Source organism: Leptodactylus fuscus, chromosome 9 (genome assembly GCF_031893055.1).
Source record: "Leptodactylus fuscus isolate aLepFus1 chromosome 9, aLepFus1.hap2, whole genome shotgun sequence".
Taxonomy (NCBI): Eukaryota; Metazoa; Chordata; class Amphibia; order Anura; family Leptodactylidae; genus Leptodactylus; species Leptodactylus fuscus.
In genome coordinates, this window is record NC_134273.1 from 90,584,494 (window position 1) to 90,606,372 (window position 21,879).

General features: G+C 50.9%; 1 protein-coding gene across 6 annotated transcripts in view; it reads left to right on the forward strand.

Moving 5' to 3' along the window:
* DOCK3 (dedicator of cytokinesis 3) overlaps positions 1-21,879 on the forward strand; it is a 111,324-nt gene that overhangs the window by 38,898 nt on the left and 50,547 nt on the right. For all 6 annotated transcript variants that reach the window (XR_012717468.1, XM_075287560.1, XM_075287562.1 and 3 more), the window contains exons 2-5: positions 1,154-1,237; positions 2,893-2,933; positions 9,871-9,926; positions 18,770-18,866. Coding sequence is in view for 5 of the 6 variants with exons in the window: in XM_075287560.1 (XP_075143661.1) it covers positions 1,154-1,237; positions 2,893-2,933; positions 9,871-9,926; positions 18,770-18,866 (278 nt within the window). In the remaining variant the exon portion in view is untranslated. The remainder of the gene's footprint in view (positions 1-1,153; positions 1,238-2,892; positions 2,934-9,870; positions 9,927-18,769; positions 18,867-21,879) is intronic.

The following is a 21,879-nucleotide window of genomic DNA, read 5'->3' on the forward strand; positions in this document are numbered from 1 at the left end:
CCCCGGGGGGTGCGGGCGCAGGGGTGACTAATCCTCTTACTCATGTACTATTTGTGACGGTGGACTCATTATTTTTGGAGTCGTCTGCCTGGAGTGGGATCCGCCGGCAGGTTCTTGGCAGGCGGCTTTGATGAGCAGGGCTGCGGCGCTGAGAGGGTTAGTACTGCAGCAGCGGAGAGAGAGAGCGAGAGAGAGAGAGAGAGCGAGAGAGAGCGCTCCCCGTCAGGGTGTCACAGGGGAAGAGATATGGCGCTGACGCAGTCCATTTAGACGGCTCTACAGACCCCCGAACAGACGCCACAATGGATCCCAGGTTATTGATGATGCTGGAGCCTCGACAACACAGGGTCACAGCCTGACAACACGCTGCCGTCTCGCAGGGTCACAGACAGACAGTGCGGAGCTGTCTCGGGGGGGGGTCACGGCACAGCCTCGTACACGCTCTCACAACATGTTGCTCTCAGCCAAATAGTGGAGCTGCCACAACATCCATGACCAATACAATATGACCCTGCTGCTGCCTGCGGGGACCCTCCACCTACTGTCAGCGCACTTCATGGCGTTACGACACTCTGCACACACTATACACAATACTACAAAGTTTGTGTATGGCAGCCGGCGATGCTCTGAGCTCCAGTCGCACGCAGTGATGATATAATGGCTCCCCGCTGCCACTCTCTTCTCATGGCTACAGGTGGTGGTGCAGCGGCAGTGTCACATTGTTGTCACACAGCGATGTAACTCATTGTATTCACGCAGCGTTACAATGTATCACTTGACAGGACACGGTGTAACAAACCTGCATGAAATGTTACAATGTCCACAGCCATGTTCACACCCTGACTGCACGACACAACCCACAAGGCTGCCTGTAAGTGTCATCATAGTCCAAAGGTGCCGCACAATGTGACCCCCACTGTCCGCACATACACACCACATACCTATATATACTCATGCACATACACAAACAACACACATGTATACACGCACCGCACATATGTACACACACAGTATATATGTATAGTATACACCCACAACACACCTATATGAGCACACACTGCGACCTGGATTAGTAGCTGGGGATGTCGTCCTAGTTTTGCGCTCCACGCGCTGTCGCCTCTGCTATAACCCTTCTTACCTCTTTGTTTTTCAGTTATATCTAGTTTCCGTGGATCAGTACCTAAAGGGTTAACTCTGGAACTGGGAGAAACTGTGCACATCCTGGAGAAATGTGAAGGTGAGGAGGGGTCACTGACTACCTATAGGGGGGACCCCAATCATATCAATAGGGTAAGAGCCCCTCTCTCTGGACAGCCAATCACTGCGCCCACAATATAAACCACTGCACTCTTTATCATCCAGGCAGCGCCTGCACGGTAGGAGCGCCGGGGTCTTGTGCGCCTCGAGATACTCATATCATGGTGAGCTGTGGATTCATCAAAATGTGTAATATAGAGCGCCATCTAATGGTAACACAGTGCTTAGTGCAACAGTGTGTCACTGAGGGCTGTGTGCTGTCACGGTTGTGTCAATGCCCGACAACCGTGGTACTGAATGCAGCTGGCACTACTATGGAAACAGGGTAGGTAATCTGTCCCTAGCACTACAATGGCTGACTAGGCCCTGCCTGAGGGTGATGGTCAACTAAACCTGAGCTAAGCTCGGCCCCGACAACTACTGGCGCTCTAAACACCAAGACCTAACAGACAGATGGGTGAGAGTATACAGTCACCACTAGGGGGAACTCAGGAGCCGACCGCACACTGATTATATACAGTCACCACTAGAGGGAACTCAGGAGCCGACCGCACACTGATTATATACAGTCACCACTAGAGGGAGCTCAGGAGCTGACCGCACGCTGATTATATACAGTCACCACTAGAGGGAGCTCCGAGGCAGAGCACAGGCTGATTATATACAGTCACCACTAGAGGGAGCTCAGGAGCTGACCGCAGACTGATTATATACAGTCACCACTAGAGGGAGCTCAGGAACTGACCGCACACTGATTATATACAGTCACCACTAGAGGGAGCTCAGGAGCTGACTGCAGACTGATTATATACAGTCACCACTAGAGGGAGCTCCGGAGCTGACCGCAGGCTGATTATATACAGTCACCACTAGAGGGAGCTCCGGAGCTGACCGCAGACTGATTATATACAGCCACCACTAGGGGGAGCTCAGGAGCTGACCGCAGACTGATTATATACAGTCACCACTAGAGGGAACTCAGGAGCTGACTGCAGACTGATTATATACAGTCACCACTAGAGGGAGCTCCGGAGCTGACCGCAGGCTGATTATATACAGTCACCACTAGAGGGAGCTCCGGAGCTGACCGCAGGCTGATTATATACAGTCACCACTAGAGGGAGCTCAGGAGCTGACCGCAGACTGATTATATACAGTCTTTGAAAGAAAGACCAAATCCTAAGACACACAGAGGAGAGGCGGAGCGATGAGTGGGGGTCTGTACATGGCGGGGTCACTGTCAGGGTTCAGGGTCCTTCCCCGACAAGGTGACCTCCTTCAGACGAGGCCCAGGACAGGTGTACAGTGTGAACACAGGGTGAGTAGGATCCATATAAAATAACCTGCCTCTGTATCCCTTCCAGTGACCCCGCCACATGCAGACCCCCACTCCTCGCTGACCCTCTCCTCTGTTTCCTTATGGGTGCGGCTTTGGCCTTTCATACAACTTGCCTGACGTCCATGTCCCTGGACTGTGTTTCGGCTGCTGCCACAATCCTCAGACGTGGAAGGTTGTTGTGTCTGGGAATCTGTGAAGCTTTATCTTACAACTCCTCCTGGCAATACTTTGTGCTGCTTCCACCCGTCGCTGCTGCTACTTGTCTGCTTATAAACTTCCTTGTTCTTATCTTTCAGGTTGGTACCGAGGATCCTCTATCAAGAACCCCAATGCAAAGGTAAGAAGCTGGGGCGCAGTGGGGGAGGGGTATATTGGTAGAGGGGGTGTAGTGTGGGTAGGGGCGCACTGGGGGAGGGGTATATTGGTAGAGGGGGTATATTGGGGGTAGGGGCGCACTGGGGGCTGGGACATACCAGGGGAGGGGTCTCCCATAGAGGCCACTGCTGCTGATCCGTCACCTGTTTGAGGACTATGTAGGGTAAGTTCACACACAGCAGATTTGTTGCAGCACTTTAAGGTTCACATATAGTTGGAGGCTTCAGGTAACTGCAATAAATCTGCTGTGTGTGAATTTACCCTGAAGGCGGCCCTGCTGCTTGGTCTGGTGGTCAGTGACTGAGCGTGTTGTGCGCCGCTCCGGTACGTCCAGTGTTCGCCGCTCTTTGGTGTCTTTTTCTTCTACATTTGTCACTTATGGTGTCGCCGACCCCTCCAGACACTGCCCGGGGATGATCCGGAGCGCGGACACCAGGGCGGCTTGTCGGCGGCGGGATCTGCCGGTGTACACTGCACTGAGCGGTCTGTGGGGAAGGGGAGAACACAAAAATAACAGCAGTGCAGAGGAAAAGCTGAAGGTGAGCTGCCTTATGTCAACCGCAGGGTCCCAGCAGCACAGAGGATTTCAGAGTTTTGGTTGCCATTCTTTGCATTGGGTCAGACACTGCTGGACATGATGGACTTTGACACTTCAGGGGCAGGTGGGGCTCCCCATTGCTGCACTTGAGGTGACATGTTGGACCCTGATTTGCAGTAGTGCACCCCGGGCTGTTGCTCAGCCTCCTAGTGATAGTTTTTCGGTCACACTCATTGATGATAATGAGATGATTCAGGGCACAGTCCTCCAGCTCTGCTCATACTGAGACTACATCATATCATATAGATCATACATAGAATGCTAGAACTGCAGTGAAGACTGACACCAGGAGACAAGATGAACTTCAGGGGTTAATATAACGCTGCATAAGAAGCTGCCATTGTGACTAGGCCTTGTGTGGCTTTGGTGCCTTGAGGTGAGGTTTTGGGCCTCCTCCATCTCGCCCCATGAGCAGGCATGCCCCCTGTTATGTAGTAGTCTGGAGCTAGGGGGGCTGACATGTTAGGTGCCCTCAGTGGCAGTGAGGGGTGAGTCACCCGGCCACGCCCGACTACAGCTGTACATTTGCATAAGTAATTGCACGCTTGTTAAAAGTTCATTAGTGCGGGTGAAAGCTGCAATCTATAAAAAGGAGCCCGGAAAAGCCGATTGTGCCGCAGCCCCGAACCGATCACCTGCTCTGGAAAGCCGACAATGCGCTCAGTCCTCTGTCTCTCCTTCATTGGCCTCAGTCCCTTCCCCTATAAATATGCCCCAGGGCCCCAGACCGTTGGGCCGTATACAGTGAGAGCAGCGCTAGGCAGTATACAGGGAGAGCAACGCCTGGCAGTATACAGTGAGAGCAACGCTAGGTAGTATACAGGGAGAGCAACGCCTGGCAGTATACAGGGAGAGCAGCACTAAGCAGTATACAGGGAGAGCAGCACTAAGCAGTATACAGTGAGAGGAGTGCCAGGCAGTATACAGGGAGAGCAGCACTAAGCAGTATACAGGGAGAGCAGCACTAAGCAGTATACAGTGAGAGGAGTGCCAGGCAGTATACAGGGAGAGCAGCACTAAGCAGTATACAGGGAGAGCAGCACTAAGCAGTATACAGGGAGAGCAGCACTAAGCAGTATACAGTGAGAGGAGTGCCAGGCAGTATACAGGGAGAGCAGCACTAAGCAGTATACAGGGAGAGCAGCACTAAGCAGTATACAGTGAGAGGAGTGCCAGGCAGTATACAGGGAGAGCAGCACTAAGCAGTATACAGTGAGAGGAGTGCCAAGCAGTATACAGTGAGAGCAGCACTAAGCAGTATACAGTGAGAGCAGCACTAAGCAGTATACAGTGAGAGCAGCACTAAGCAGTATACAGGGAGAGCAGCACTAAGCAGTATACAGGGAGAGCAGCACTAAGCAGTATACAGGGAGAGCAACGCCTGGCAGTATACAGTGAGAGAGCCTGTGGCTCCTTGTAGTGGTCCCAGGGTCTGCCTGGTCTTTGTAGTGGTCCCGGACTTTGCCTGGTCCTTGTAGTGGTCCCAGGGTCTGCCTGGTCTTTGTAGTGGTCCCAGGGTCTGCCTGGTCCTTGTAGTGGTCCCTGGCTGTGCTTGGTCCTTGTAGTGGTCCCAGGGTCTGCCTGGTCCTTGTAGTGGTCCCAGGGTCTGCCTGGTCTTTGTAGTGGTCCCAGGGTCTGCCTGGTCCTTGTAGTGGTCCCTGGCTGTGCTTGGTCCTTGTAGTGGTCCCAGGGTCTGCCTGGTCCTTGTAGTGGTCCCAGGGTCTGCCTGGTCTTTGTAGTGGTACCGGGCTGTGCCTGGACCTTGTAGTGGTCCCGGGCTGTGCCTGGTCCTTGTAGTGGTCCCAGGGTCTGCCTGGTCCTTGTAGTGGTCCCGGTCTGTGCCTGGTCCTTGTAGTGGTCCCGGTCTGTGCCTGGTCCTTGTAGTGGTCTGCCTGGTCCTTGTAGTGGTCCCAGGGTCTGCCTGGTCTTTGTAGTGGTCCCGGGCTGTGCTTGGTCCTTGTAGTGGTCCCGGTCTGTGCCTGGTTCTTGTAGTGGTCCCGGGCTGTGCCTGGTTCTTGTAGTGGTCCCGGGCTGTGCCTGGTCCTTGTAGGGGTCTGCCTGGTCCTTGTAGTGGTCCCAGGGTCTGCCTGATCTTTGTAGTGGTCCCGGACTTTGCCTGGTCCTTGTAGTGGTCCCAGGGTCTGCCTGGTCTTTGTAGTGGTCCCGGGCTGTGCCTGGTCCTTGTAGTGGTCCCTGGCTGTGCCTGGTCCTTGTAGTGGTCCCTGGCTGTGCCTGGTCCTTGTAGTGGTCCCTGGGTCTGCCTGGTCTTTGTAGTGGTCCCGGGCTGTGCCTGGTCCTTGTAGGGGTCTGCCTGGTCCTTGTAGTGGTCCCAGGGTCTGCCTGGTCCTTGTAGTGGTCCTAGGGTCTGCCTGGTCTTTGTAGTGGTCCCGGACTTTGCCTGGTCCTTGTAGTGGTCCCAGGGTCTGCCTGGTCCTTGTAGTGGTCCCGGTCTGTGCCTGGTCCTTGTAGTGGTCCCTGGCTGTGCCTGGTCTTTGTAGTGGTCCCGGGCTTTGCCTGGTCCTAGTAGTGGTCCCTGGGTCTGCCTGGTCCTTGTAGTGGTCCCTGGGTCTGCCTGGTCCTTGTAGTGGTCCCAGGGTCTGCCTGGTCCTTGTAGTGGTCCCAGGGTCTGCCTGGTCCTTGTAGTGGTCCCAGGGTCTGCCTGGTCCTTGTAGTGGTCCTGGGCTGTGCCTGGTCCTTGTAGTGGTCCCGGGCTGTGCCTGGTCCTTGTAGTGGTCCCAGGGTCTGCCTGGTCCTTGTAGTGGTCCCGGGCTGTGCCTGGTCCTTGTAGTGGTCCCGGGCTGTGCCTGGTCCTTGTAGTGGTCCCGGGCTGTGCCTGGTCCTTGTAGTGGTCCCGGGCTGTGCCTGGTCCTTGTAGTGGTCCCGGGCTGTGCCTGGTCCTTGTAGTGGTCCCGGGCTGTGCCTGGTCCTTGTAGTGGTCCCGGGCTGTGCCTGGTCCTTGTAGTGGTCCCGGGCTGTGCCTGGTCCTTGTAGTGGTCCCGGGCTGTGCCTGGTCCTTGTAGTGGTCCCGGGCTGTGCCTGGTCCTTGTAGTGGTCCCGGGCTGTGCCTGGTCCTTGTAGTGGTCCCGGGCTGTGCCTGGTCCTTGTAGTGGTCCCGGGCTGTGCCTGGTCGCTGAATATCGCCCCCTCCTGGTGAGACAGAAGCTTCTAAGTAACCTATCTATGAAGGTCTGTAGGAAAGATCCAGAAATGTGTCTAAAACTACGAAGGTGACTCAGAGAGAAATGTAACAATGTATCTACACAGAAGAGACTGGGAGAGCGGAGGGAGGGGCTAGCGGAGGGAGGGGCTAGCAAAGGGAAGTACAGAGGGAGGAGCTAGGAAAGGGAAGTGCAGGGAGGCTAATAAAGGAGGTGTGGAGGAGGAGGAGGAGGAGGGGCTAGTAAAGGGGGTTGTGGAGGAGGGGCTAGTAATGGAGGTGCGGAGGGAGGGGCATTCCAGCTTAGGACTAAGCCCTGCCCCTGCACATCCCTGGCTCCTCCTTATATTGTATGCCCCTCCTGCCCATCGTCTCCGCCTTCTCAGTATTACTCCGCCCCCAGACTAGTCTCCACCTCCTTGCTACCTGCTGGGTCTGGTATGGCAGTCTGTACTACAGCAGTTTTTGGACCCTAAACTCCCTAAGGAGGAAGGAATCTGCCTGGAGTCTCTTCTGGGACTTGTAGTTCTACCACAGTAACACGGATTGGTTTCCTCCACATTATATAATAACAAAGTGTGAGAAAAACAGGAAGAGGAGAAAAGTGTAATGAAGGGGCGGCGGGGGCAGCACAATGGCAGCATTATACCCGCACATTGCAGGCGCTCTCCTCACATCTCCATAGAAACCTTTAAATGATGCCGAGGTCCTGAGCACAGAGCCAAAGGTGACCCTCACGTAGGGACCAGCAAGTCTGGAGACGGCAACCCAGATTATCAGTGACACCGCGGCGATCTCCCTGCGGCCTAAGTGTCCCTGAGGAGAGAACACCCCACGTGCCAGGGCCACGTAACCCACCGCTATGAGTAGACAAAGTGACCGCTGGGACTAGAGATCAGGTCACTGCAGACAAAGGAATAGCGTCAGCTGACACTTGCATATCCTATATTATACCCCAGAGCTGCGCTCACTATTCTGCTGGTCACTGTGTACATACATTACATTACTTATCCTGTATTATACTCCAGAGCTGCGCTCACTATTCTGCTGGTACAGTCACTGTGTACATACATTACTTATCCTGTATTATACCCCAGAGCTGCGCTCACTATTCTGCTGGTCACTGTGTACATACATTACATTACTTATCCTGTATTATACTCCAGAGCTGCGCTCACTATTCTGCTGGTACAGTCACTGTGTACATACATTACATTACTTATCCTGTATTATACTCCAGAGCTGCGCTCACTATTCTGCTGGTACAGTCACTGTGTACATACATTACATGACTTCTCCTGTATTATACTCCAGAGCTGCGCTCACTATTCTGCTGGTACAGTCACTGTGTACATACATTACATTACTTATCCTGTATTATACCCCAGAGCTGCGCTCACTATTCTGCTGGTCACTGTGTACATACATTACATTACTTATCCTGTATTATACTCCAGAGCTGCGCTCACTATTCTGCTGGTGCAGTCACTGTGTACATACATTACATTACTTATCCTGTATTATACCCCAGAGCTGCGCTCACTATTCTGCTGGTGCAGTCACTGTGTACATACATTACATTACTTATCCTGTATTATACCCCAGAGCTGCGCTCACTATTCTGCTGGTGCAGTCACTGTGTACATACATTACATTACTTATCCTGTATTATACTCCAGAGCTGCGCTCAGTATTCTGCTGGTGCAGTCACTGTGTACATACATTACATTACTTATCCTGTATTATACTCCAGAGCTGCGCTCACTATTCTGCTGGTGCAGTCACTGTGTACATACATTACATTACTTATCCTGTATTATACTCCAGAGCTGCGCTCACTATTCTGCTGGTGCAGTCACTGTGTACATACATTACATTACTTATCCTGTATTATACTCCAGAGCTGCGCTCAGTATTCTGCTGGTGCAGTCACTGTGTACATACATTACATTACTTATCCTGTATTATACTCCAGAGCTGCGCTCACTATTCTGCTGGTGCAGTCACTGTGTACATTACATTACTTATCCTGTATTATAATCCAGAGCTGCGCTCACTATTCTGCTGGTGCAGTCACTGTGTACATACATTACATTACTTATCCTGTATTATACTCCAGAGCTGCGCTCACTATTCTGCTGGTGCAGTCACTGTGTACATACATTACATTACTTCTCCTGTATTATACCCCAGAGCTGTGCTCACTATTCTGCTGGTGCAGTCACTGTGTACATACATTACATTACTTATCCTGTATTATACTCCAGAGCTGCGCTCACTATTCTGCTGGTACAGTCACTGTGTACATACATTACATTACTTATCCTGTATTATACTCCAGAGCTGCGCTCACTATTCTGCTGGTGCAGTCACTGTGTACATACATTACATTACTTATCCTGTATTATACTCCAGAGCTGCGCTCACTATTCTGCTGGTGCAGTCACTGTGTACATACATTACATTACTTATCCTGTATTATACTCCAGAGCTGCGCTCACTATTCTGCTGGTGCAGTCACTGTGTACATACATTACATTACTTATCCTGTATTATACCCCAGAGCTGCGCTCACTATTCTGCTGGTACAGTCACTGTGTACGTACATTACATTACTTATCCTGTATTATACTCCAGAGCTGCGCTCACTATTCTGCTGGTACAGTCACTGTGTACGTACATTACATTACTTATCCTGTATTATACTCCAGAGCTGCGCTCACTATTCTGCTGGTACAGTCACTGTGTACATTACATTACATTACTTATCCTGTATTATACCCCAGAGCTGCGCTCACTATTCTGCTGGTACAGTCACTGTGTACATACATTACATTACTTATCCTGTATTATACTCCAGAGCTGCGCTCACTATTCTGCTGGTGCAGTCACTGTGTACATACATTACATTACTTATCCTGTATTATACTCCAGAGCTGCGCTCACTATTCTGCTGGTACAGTCACTGTGTACATACATTACATTACTTATCCTGTATTATACCCCAGAGCTGCGCTCACTATTCTGCTGGTACAGTCACTGTGTACATACATTACATTACTTATCCTGTATTATACCCCAGAGCTGCGCTCACTATTCTGCTGCTCTGTACATACATTACATTCTTTCCTCTTCTCTCTGCAGGGAATCTTCCCGGTTAATATCGTGCACCTGAAGCGAGCCACAGTCAGTAACAGAGGGTGAGTCCGGTGACCTGTACGTGGTATTATCTGTCTATGGGAGAGCTGGGTGACGCCTCACACTGGGGTGGAGATTCTTAGTAATGTATCAGCCGGACGTGTCTGCTTTGTGAGAGGGATGGCAGAGGTAAGTCCTGTCACTGCCAGGGGGAGCGGCTGAGTGTCTGTGTGACAGACAGTATGGCTAGGAGTTGTAGTCAGATGGCTACTTCCTGCTCCAGAAGCTTCAGGGGGCGGAGCCAAGTAATGGATGGTGCAGTCCTGCGCAGCAGCCGCCGATCCTGACCTGTCTCAAGGAGCAAATGCGAGGAAGATTCTGGAAAGTCTCACCAACAGAAGGTGACGGGGCAGCGATTCACATCTACAGACCTCAGCCTGATCTTACTCTAGTCACTTCCAGAGCTGCATTCACAACTCTGCTCTTGTGTCATACCTTCTACTCCAGTCACATGCAGAGCTGCATTCACAACTCTGCTCTTGTCATACCTTCTACTCCAGTCACATGCAGAGCTGCATTCACAACTCTGCTCTTGTCATACCTTCTACTCCAGTCACATGCAGAGCTGCATTCACAACTCTGCTCTTGTGTCATACCTTCTACTCCAGTCACATGCAGAGCTGCATTCACAACTCTGCTCTTGTCATACCTTCTATTCCAGTCACATCCAGAGCAGCCTTCCTTATCATGCTATTACGGTTTGTCTTATACTCCAGTCACACTATAAGCTGCAGTTGTGAGAGCTGCTCTGGTGCACGGCATTGTGGGAGATGTAGAGCTTACACCCTACTGTGGGAGAGGTTGCTATTGGAATTCTAAATGCAGCTCTAGTTGTGACTGGAGTAAAATATATGATATTACAGCAGAATCTGAATGCAGTTGAGTGGAATTGATGAAACTGAAGAACTGTGAATGCAGCTCTGGATGTGACTGCAGACCAGGAAACTATTTACAACTTCCTTGACCCAATATGTGGATTTAACCCTTTGTGGTCCGCCTGTTTGTTGCTGCTCTGGTAAGTGATAGAGTCATCCCTGGGTCTGTCGACCTCTTGTGGGTTGGTCCAGTCTGTGACATGTTCAGACCCTGCAGGAGTAGTCGGTGACAGGCGGCGCCCCCCTCAGTCCTGTGTAAGTGCAGGGTGTATATGAAATATTCATGTTCCCCCGGCCCCCTGCTAGTAATGCTGCCCTGTAACATGCATATTTCATGAGTGCCGCCATTAACACACTTGTCAGGCCACCGGCCATTGGATCCTGGATCTGACAAGATGTGACATTCAGAATCCCCTTCATACTGTGACTTGTCAGGGTACGGGCCACACCAGCGCCCCCTACAGAGTGACAACCAGTATAGCGGCCATTGCGGCTCTCCTGTCAGCCAGCGTTCATGGGCAGTTACAGAGCCTGTCACCTTCAGTCCCACAGCTGTGTAGTCACTGACCAATCCCTGACAGGGGGGCAAACCTCAGAACATGGAAACTGTAGAGACCCCTCCCCAGAGAGGACATGGCAGCAGGGACCGCAGTCTTCTCATGACTTTTCTTCTATCTGTTCATCCTGAGCCTCCTGGTTCACGAATAGAATGCCTGAAATAACACACCCAAGTTAATGGGAGAGAGTGAGCGGAGAGATTGCAGCGCCGTTGCTGCAATCAGCAGTGTTGTTGCTGCTGGTTGTGTGCGCGTTGCTGCTGGTTGTGTGCGCGTTGCTGCTGGTTGTGTGCGCGTTGCTGCTGGTTGTGTGCGCGTTGCTGCTGGTTGTGTGCGCGTTGCTGCTGGTTGTGTGCGCGTTGCTGCTGGTTGTGTGCGCGTTGCTGCTGGTTGTGTGCGCGTTGCTGCTGGTTGTGTGCGCGTTGCTGCTGGTTGTGTGCGCGTTGCTGCTGGTTGTGTGCGCGTTGCTGCTGGTTGTGTGCGCGTTGCTGCTGGTTGTGTGCGCGTTGCTGCTGGTTGTGTGCGCGTTGCTGCTGGTTGTGTGTGTGTGTGTGCGTTGTTGCTGGTTGTGTGTGCGTTGCTTCTGGTTGTGTGTGTGTGTGTGTGTGTGTGCGTTGCTTCTGGTTGTGTGTGCATTGCTGCTGGTTGTGTGTGTGTGCGTTGCTGCTGGTTTTGTGTGTGTGTGTGTGTGTGAGTTGCTGCTGGTTGTGTGTGTGTGCATGCGTTGCTGCTGGTTGTGTGTGTGTGTGCATGCGTTGCTGCTGGTTGTGTGTGTGTGTGCATGCGTTGCTGCTGGTTGTGTGTGCGCGTTGCTGCTGGTTGTGTGTGCGCGTTGCTGCTGGTTGTGTGTGCGCGTTGCTGCTGGTTGTGTGTGCGCGTTGCTGCTGGTTGTGTGTGCGCGTTGCTGCTGGTTGTGTGTGCGCGTTGCTGCTGGTTGTGTGTGCGCGTTGCTGCTGGTTGTGTGCGCGTTGCTGCTGGTTGTGTGCGCGTTGCTGCTGGTTGTGTGCGCGTTGCTGCTGGTTGTGTGCGCGTTGCTGCTGGTTGTGTGCGCGTTGCTGCTGGTTGTGTGCGCGTGTTGCTGCTGGTTGTGTGCGCGTGTTGCTGCTGGTTGTGTGTGTGCGCGTGTTGCTGCTGGTTGTGTGTGTGTGTGCGTTGCTGCTGGTTGTGTGTGTGCGTTGCTGCTGGTTGTGTGTGTGCGTTGCTGCTGGTTGTGTGTGTGCGTTGCTGCTGGTTGTGTGTGTGCGTTGCTGCTGGTTGTGTGTGTGCGTTGCTGCTGGTTGTGTGTGTGTGTGCGTTGCTGCTGGTTGTGTGTGTGTGTGTGTGCGTTGCTGCTGGTTGTGTGTGTGTGTGTGTGTGCGTTGGTGCTGGTTGTGTGTGTGTGCGTTGCTGCTGGTTGTGTGTGTGTGCGTTGCTGCTGGTTGTGTGTGTGTGTGCGTTGCTGCTGGTTGTGTGTGTGTGTGCGTTGCTGCTGGTTGTGTGTGTGTGTGTGCGTTGCTGCTGGTTGTGTGTGCGTTGCTGCTGGTTGTGTGTGCGTTGCTGCTGGTTGTGTGTGTGTGCGTTGCTGCTGGTTGTGTGTGTGTGCGTTGCTGCTGGTTGTGTGTGTGTGCGTTGCTGCTGGTTGTGTGTGTGTGTGCGTTGCTGCTGGTTGTGTGTGTGTGCGTTGCTGCTGGTTGTGTGTGTGTGCGTTGCTGCTGGTTGTGTGTGTGTGCGTTGCTGCTGGTTGTGTGTGTGTGCGTTGCTGCTGGTTGTGTGTGTGTGTGCGTTGCTGCTGGTTGTGTGTGTGTGTGCGTTGCTGCTGGTTGTGTGTGTGTGTGCGTTGCTGCTGGTTGTGTGTGTGTGTGCGTTGCTGCTGGTTGTGTGTGTGTGTGCGTTGCTGCTGGTTGTGTGTGTGTGCGTTGCTGCTGGTTGTGTGTGTGTGCGTTGCTGCTGGTTGTGTGTGTGTGCGTTGCTGCTGGTTGTGTGTGTGTGCGTTGCTGCTGGTTGTGTGTGTGTGCGTTGCTGCTGGTTGTGTGTGTGTGCGTTGCTGCTGGTTGTGTGTGCTCTGGGGATCTGTGCAGGGTACGTGGGAGGTTTATTTTTCACTCCTTTTTGGATGCCTCATTACTGCACAGATCGGAGAGGAGGCAGCGCCAGCAGGAGAGGTAGGAGCCTTGTCAGGTGTCTCCCTACACCCGGGCACCGCGCCATCCACCTGTCCAGACAGCCCTGACCCCCAGGATGTGCCCTGCGCACTGTGCGTGTATTACATGGGGCACAGAGCAGACGACTGCACAGGGAGGGGGGAGGCTGCTGTGTGTGACACCCATTTACTGTCTCATGCACCTCAACATTACACCGCTGTTTGCATGGTATGCCAGTCTGTGCCATCATGTGAGATATGTGATATTGTACATGTTACATCAGGATATGCCAGTCTGTGCCATCCTGTGAGATATGTGATATTGTACATGTTATATCAGGATATACCAGTCTGTGCCATCCTGTGAGATATGTGATATTGTACATGTTATATCAGGATATACCAGTCTGTGCCATCCTGTGAGATATGTGATATTGTACATGTTATATCAGGATATGCCAGTCTGTGCCATCCTGTGAGATATGTGATATTGTACATGTTATATCAGGATATGCCAGTCTGTGCCATCATGTGAGATATGTGATATTGTACATGTTATATCCGGATATACCAGTCTGTGACATCATGTGGGATATGTGATATTGTACATGTTATATCAGGATATACCAGTCTGTGCCATCATGTGAGATATGTGATATTGTACATGTTATATCAGGATATACCAGTCTGTGCCATCATGTGGGATATGTGATATTGTACATGTTATATCAGGCTATACCAGCCTGTCATCATGTGAGATATGTGATATTGTACATGTTATCTCAGGATATACCAGCCTGTCATCATGTGAGATATGTGATATTGTACATGTTATATCCGGATATACCAGTCTGTGCCATCATGTGACATATGTGATATTGTACATGTTATATCAGGATATACCAGTCTGTGCCATCCTGTGAGATATGTGATATTGTACATGTTATATCAGGATATACCAGCCTGTCATCATGTGAGATATGTGATATTGTACATGTTATATCCGGATATGCCAGTCTGTGCCATCCTGTGAGATATGTAATATTGTACATGTTATATCCGGATATGCCAGTCTGTGCCATCAAGTGAGATATGTGATATTGTACATGTTATATCAGGATATACCAGTCTGTGCCATCATGTGAGATATGTGATATTGTACATGTTATATCAGGATATACCAGTCTGTGCCATCATGTGAGATATGTGATATTGTACATGTTATATCCGGATATACCAGTCTGTGCCATCAAGTGAGATATGTGATATTGTACATGTTATATCAGGATATACCAGTCTGTGCCATCATGTGAGATATGTGATATTGTACATGTTATATCAGGATATACCAGTCTGTGACATCATGTGGGATATGTGATATTGTACATGTTATATCAGGATATGCCAGTTTGTGCCATCATGTGAGATATGTGATATTGTACATGATATATCAGGATATACCAGCCTGTGCCATCATGTGAAATGTGTGATATTGTACATGTTATACCAGGATATGCCAGTTTGTGCCATCATGTGAGATGTGTGATATTGTACATGTTATATCAGGATATACCAGTCTGTGCCATCATGTGAGATATGTGATATTGTACATGTTATATCAGGATATACCAGTCTGTGACATCATGTGGGATATGTGATATTGTACATGTTATATCAGGATATACCAGTCTGTGCCATCATGTGAGATATGTGATATTGTACATGTTATATCAGGATATACCAGTCTGTGACATCATGTGGGATATGTGATATTGTACATGTTATATCAGGATATACCAGTCTGTGCCATCTTGTGAGATATGTGATATTGTACATGTTATATCAGGATATACCAGTCTGTGCCATCCTGTGAGATATGTGATAATGTACATGATATATCAGGATATGCCAGTCTGTGCCACCTGTGAGATATGTGATATTGTACATGTTATATCAGGATATACCACCCTGTCATCATGTGAGATATGTGATATTGTACATGTTATCTCAAGATATACCAGCCTGTCATCATGTGAGATATGTGATATTGTACATGTTATACCAGGATATGCCAGTTTGTGCCATCATGTGAGATATGTGATGTTGTACATGATATATCAGGATATACCAGCCTGTGCCATCATGTGAGATGTGTGATATTGTACATGTTATATCAGGATATACCAGCCTGTGCCATCATGTGAGATGTGTGATATTGTACATGTTATATCAGGATATACCAGCCTGTGCCATCATGTGAGATATGTGATATTGTACATGTTATATCAGGATATGTCATTATATTTGGTATGTGATTGTATATATAATACGCCAGGTGATGTCACAGTCAGTATACATAATTGTTCACTATGGTATATCAGTATACACCTGGCTGTATCATAGTTAGTGGTATGTCATACAGTAGATATAGCAGGCAGTGCTATGTTGTATATGTGATTGTATATAGTATACGCCAGGCTGTGCTATGTTGTATATGTGTTAGTTTATAGGAGACGCCACGCAGTGCCATGATGTATATGTGATTGTATATAGTATACGCCACGCAGTGCCATGATGTATATGTGATTGTATATAGTATACGCCACGCAGTGCCATGATGTATATGTGATTGTATATAGTATATGCCACGCAGTTCCATGATGTATATGTGATTGTATATAGTATATACCACGCAGTGCCATGATGTATATGTGATTGTATATAGTATACGCCACGCAGTGCCATGATGTGTATGTGATTGTATATAGTATATACCACGCAGTGCCATGATGTATATGTGATTGTATATAGTATACGCCACGCAGTGCCATGATGTATATGTGATTGTATATAGTATATACCACGCAGTGCCATGATGTATATGTGATTGTATATAGTATATACCACGCAGTGCCATGATGTATATGTGATTGTATATAGTATATGCCACGCAGTTCTATGATGTATATGTGATTGTATATAGTATATACCACGCAGTGCCATGATGTATATGTGATTGTATATAGTATATACCACGCAGTGCCATGATGTATATGTGATTGTATATAGTATATGCCACGCAGTGCCATGATGTATATGTGATTGTATATAGTATATACCACGCAGTGCCATGATGTATATGTGATTGTATATAGTATATGCCACGCAGTGCCGTGATGTATATGTGATTGTATATAGTATATGCCACGCAGTTCTATGATGTATATGTGATTGTATATAGTATATGCCACGCAGTGCCGTGATGTATATGTGATTGTATATAGTATATGCCACGCAGTGCCATGATGTATATGTGATTGTATATAGTATACGCCACGCAGTGCCGTGATGTATATGTGATTGTATATAGTATATGCCACGCAGTGCCGTGATGTATATGTGATTGTATATAGTATATGCCACGCAGTTCTATGATGTATATGTGATTGTATATAGTATATGCCACGCAGTGCCATGATGTATATGTGATTGTATATAGTATACGCCACGCAGTGCCATGATGTATATGTGATTGTATATAGTATATGCCACGCAGTTCTATGATGTATATGTGATTGTATATAGTATACGCCACGCAGTGCCATGATGTATATGTGATTGTATATAGTATATGCCACGCAGTTCTATGATGTATATGTGATTGTATATAGTATACGCCACGCAGTGCCATGATGTATATGTTATTGTATATAGTATACGCCACGCAGTTCTATGATGTATATGTGATTGTATATAGTATATGCCACGCAGTGCCGTGATGTATATGTGATTGTATATAGTATATGCCACGCAGTTCTATGATGTATATGTGATTGTATATAGTATACGCCACGCAGTGCCATGATGTATATAGGATATTTGGGCCCTGTATTTGCAGTTTGATACCTCTGTATATCTCCAGCCGAAGCTTCTGCTCTATTTATGCAGAATTTGCATCTAGAATAGGCCGGATGGTGAAGTGCGGGGCCGATTTCCCCCTGTACACATACTGGCCAGGTGGGCACATTTGGGGCTTCTCCGTTCCTTCGGCACCTGCGGTCACAACACTTCAAGACAAACCATTTTCCATTTCTGAATTTAGTCATATTGAATTTTTTGGGGTGTCAGCCAAGACTGGGGGACACAGTCACTGTAGAAACTCCTAAAGGAGCAAAGCTGCAGTATAGAGCATGGTGGAGCAGCCAAGCTGGAGTCCCTGACCATAAATGTGTCCTGCAGTGTAAAGTAAGGAGGAACCTGAGCCATTCATGTGGCAGGGAGTGGGATAAAGTCGACCTCAGACTCGATAAATGACAGAGGAGGTGAAGATGTGTCTTGTAAATGTACTCATAGACGTACACTGTGCCATGGGGCCGCTCCTCCCGCCGTGCCATGGGGCCGCTCCTCCCGCCGTGCCATGGGGCCGCTCCTCCCGCCGTGCCACGGGGCCGCTCCTCCCGCCGTGCCACGGGGCCGCTCCTCCCACCGTGCCACGAGGCCGCTCCTCCCACCGTGCCATGAGGCCGCTCCTCCCACCGTGCCATAGGGCCGCTCCTCCCACCGTGCCATGGGGCCGCTCCTCCTACCGTGCCATGAGGCCGCTCCTCCCACCGTGTCATGGGGCCGCTCCTCCCACCGTGCCATGAGGCCGCTCCTCCTACCGTGCCATGGGGCCGCTCCTCCTACCGTGCCATGAGGCCGCTCCTCCCACCGTGCCATGGGGCCGCTCCTCCCACCGTGCCATGGGGCCGCTCCTCCCTCCGTGCCATAGGGCCGCTCCTCCCACCGTGCCATGGGGCCGCTCCTCCCACCGTGCCATGGGGCCGCTCCTCCCACCGTGTCATGGGGCCGCTCCTCCCTCCGTGCCATGGGGCCGCTCCTCCCACCGTGCCATGGGGCCGCTCCTCCCACCGTGCCATGGGGCCGCTCCTCCCACCGTGCCATGAGGCCGCCTCCACCGTGCCATGAAGCCACACCCACCATTCCATGAGGCCACTCCCACTGACTCTCTTGCCTGGGCGTCCCTGACAGTTGTGTATTTGAGGGGTGGATCCTGACAACTAGTTGCTGGTTTGGAAAATAGTTGTCCTGAAAATACTAAGCAGTCCTGGTTGTCGGGCAGGAGCGCTGCAGCTCCCCCTTATAGTGATGGCGCCCCCAGGTTATAGATTGATTTGCTGTGGGATTGCATTATACAGACTGACAGTAAGTGCGGCTGGTGCCCTGACTATATAGATGTGATATTAGGGGGCGCTGCAGTGTTAGTCTGATGTGTCGGTGTCTTCTCCCCGCAGGCAGTATGAGACCGTGGCTCCAGTGGAAGACCCGCTTGTCACGGAGGTGACGTCCACGCTGCAGGAATGGGCCTCTCTGTGGAAGCAGCTCTACGTGGTAAGTCCCGACACTGACAGCTCCCTGAATCGTGACAAGTTAAATAGCGCGCTGACAGTGCGGGGGAGGATGTGTATCGCTAATCACACAGGGGGGCTCCAGCACTGAAGGGGTTATGTCTGACGTCCTCGCCCTCCATACTGCAATTCACTGGTTGCTGTAGTAACGTGTTCAGCAATGGAAGTGCAAGAAAACCGTATAGTCCTAGAGGTGCAGAGCTGTGTGTATAGTCCTAGAGGTGCGGAGCGGTGTGTATAGTCCTAGAGGTGCGGAGCGGTGTGTATAGTCCTAGAGGTGCGGAGCTGTGTGTATAGTCCTAGAGGTGCGGAGCTGTGTGTATAGTCCTAGAGGTGCGGAGCGGTGTGTATAGTCCTAGAGGTGCGGAGCGGTGTGTATAGTCCTAGAGGTGCGGAGCGGTGTGTATAGTCCTAGAGGTGCGGAGCGGTGTGTATAGTCCTAGAGGTGCAGAGCTGTGTGTATAGTCCTAGAGGTGCGGAGCTGTGTGTATAGTCCTAGAGGTGCGGAGCAGTGTGTATAGTCCTAGAGGTGCGGAGCGGTGTGTGTATAGTCCTAGAGGTGCGGAGCGGTGTGTATAGTCCTAGAGGTGCGGAGCGGTGTGTATAGTCCTAGAGGTGCGGAGCTGTGTGTATAGTCCTAGAGGTGCGGAGCTGTGTGTATAGTCCTAGAGGTGCGGAGCAGTGTGTATAGTCCTAGAGGTGCGGAGCGGTGTGTATAGTCCTAGAGGTGCGGAGCGGTGTGTATAGTCCTAGAGGTGCGGAGCGGTGTGTATAGTCCTAGAGGTGCGGAGCGGTGTGTGTATAGTCCTAGAGGTGCGGAGCGGTGTGTATAGTCCTAGAGGTGCGGGGCAGTGTGTGTATAGTCCTAGAGGTGCGGGGCAGTGTGTGTATAGTCCTAGAGGTGCGGAGCAGTGTGTGTATAGTCCTAGAGGTGCGGAGCGGTGTGTATAGTCCTAGAGGTGCGGAGCTGTGTGTATAGTCCTAGAGGTGCGGAGCGGTGTGTATAGTCCTAGAGGTGCGGAGCGGTGTGTATAGTCCTAGAGGTGCGGAGCTGTGTGTGTATAGTCCTAGAGGTGCGGAGCTGTGTGTGTATAGTCCTAGAGGTGCGGAGCTGTGTGTATAGTCCTAGAGGTGCGGAGCGGTGTGTATAGTCCTAGAGGTGCGGAGCGGTGTGTATAGTCCTAGAGGTGCGGAGCGGTGTGTATAGTCCTAGAGGTGCGGAGCGGTGTGTATAGTCCTAGAGGTGCGGAGCGGTGTGTATAGTCCTAGAGGTGCGGAGCGGTGTGTATAGTCCTAGAGGTGCGGAGCGGTGTGTATAGTCCTAGAGGTGCGGAGCTGTGTGTATAGTCCTAGAGGTGCAGAGCGGTGTGTGTATAGTCCTAGAGGTGCAGAGCGGTGTGTGTATAGTCCTAGAGGTGCGGAGCGGTGTGTGTATAGTCCTAGAGGTGCGGAGCGGTGTGTATAGTCCTAGAGGTGCGGAGCTGTGTGTATAGTCCTAGAGGTGCGGAGCGGTGTGTATAGTCCTAGAGGTGCGGAGCTGTGTGTGTATAGTCCTAGAGGTGCGGAGCTGTGTGTATAGTCCTAGAGGTGCGGAGCGGTGTGTATAGTCCTAGAGGTGTGGAGCGGTGTGTATAGTCCTAGAGGTGTGGAGCAGTGTACCGTGTGCTGTGCGGTGTATCTCATCCTAATGTGTGGTGCTGTGCGGTGTATCTAATCCTAATGTGTGGTGCTGTATCTAATCTTCTGATGGTGTTACTAGTCAGTACTACTCTCCTGTCCTCGGCGCCCCCTGCTGCCATGTCCTTATTACCATGACCCACTTTCTGTTGCCCCGGGCGGCCTCTGTTACAGTGATCTGATTTTGGCACCCCTCCCCCCTCCTCATATTATCCCCCCCCCCCCCCCCCCCCTATGACTGGGGACTTCTGTGGATTTAATCCCGGCGCCTCCTCCCCCCCTCTCTGGGGCCGCCCTCCTGGGATTTATGCTTCCAGATCTGTAACTTGGCCATAGTGCAGTAATAGGAGGATGTAATATCCCCCCCTCGGGGTCCTGAGTATTGGGGGGGGGGGTCCTGAGTATTGGGGGGGGGGGGGGGGGTCCGTCTGTCCTATATAGAACCTGCTCGCTCAGAGCTACTGGTCACACTATAAGTACACCACTGACCCGCAGAGCTGACACTCAGACATTACACTATGTGATGAGGTTGTGTTACATTGTGTCAGTGCAGATAGACCAGATACAACTGTAACAAACCCTCAGCTGTGAGTGATAGAAGCCGCCCAAGCAGAGACCCTGGAGATGTAGCAGAGGGGATCAGACAGTTCTCAGCTCTGTGGCCCCGGGGCCCCCACATGCACACTGCTGCTCCATTCATCTCTATGGGGCATGGTGGATCTAGTAGGGGGTGGTGCCTTAGCTCTGGTGTCCCCGCCTCCTGTTAGGAGGCTCCACCCCCTTGTCATCCTCACATCAGGCAGCTTGGGGTTACATTTAGGAGAGGCAGATTGCAAGAACAGATGTGGGGGAGGGGAAGGCATGCCAGCTGTGACCCAAAGCAGCGCCCCCTACTGGATCCACACCAGGGCCAACCTAACTGCCCCATTCTAGCATCTACCCCAGCAGGGCATTGACTCGTACAGTCACATGATGCATCACATGATCACATTCAGCCAGTCAGCAGGCAGCATATATCATGTGACTTCTGCCACCAGAGCTGCTGATTGGCTGAGAGGGATCATGTGACGGTCAGGACCAGGACGTGCTTTCTTACCTCCTGTAGGGGAGATACCAAGATGGAGGGTTAGAGGTAGGACCTGGTGTGTAGCCAGTAGGTGGCGCTGCCTGAGACCGGTGTCCACACCCCCCTGTGTTAGGCAGGTTAGAGATAGAGCGCCACCTGCTGGCTGCGCCTCTTTTGCAGTCCCCCAGCGCTTCGTGACTGCAGCTCTGGATGTGACTAGAGTATAAGGCCCTGACTGAGTATGACGTCCCCT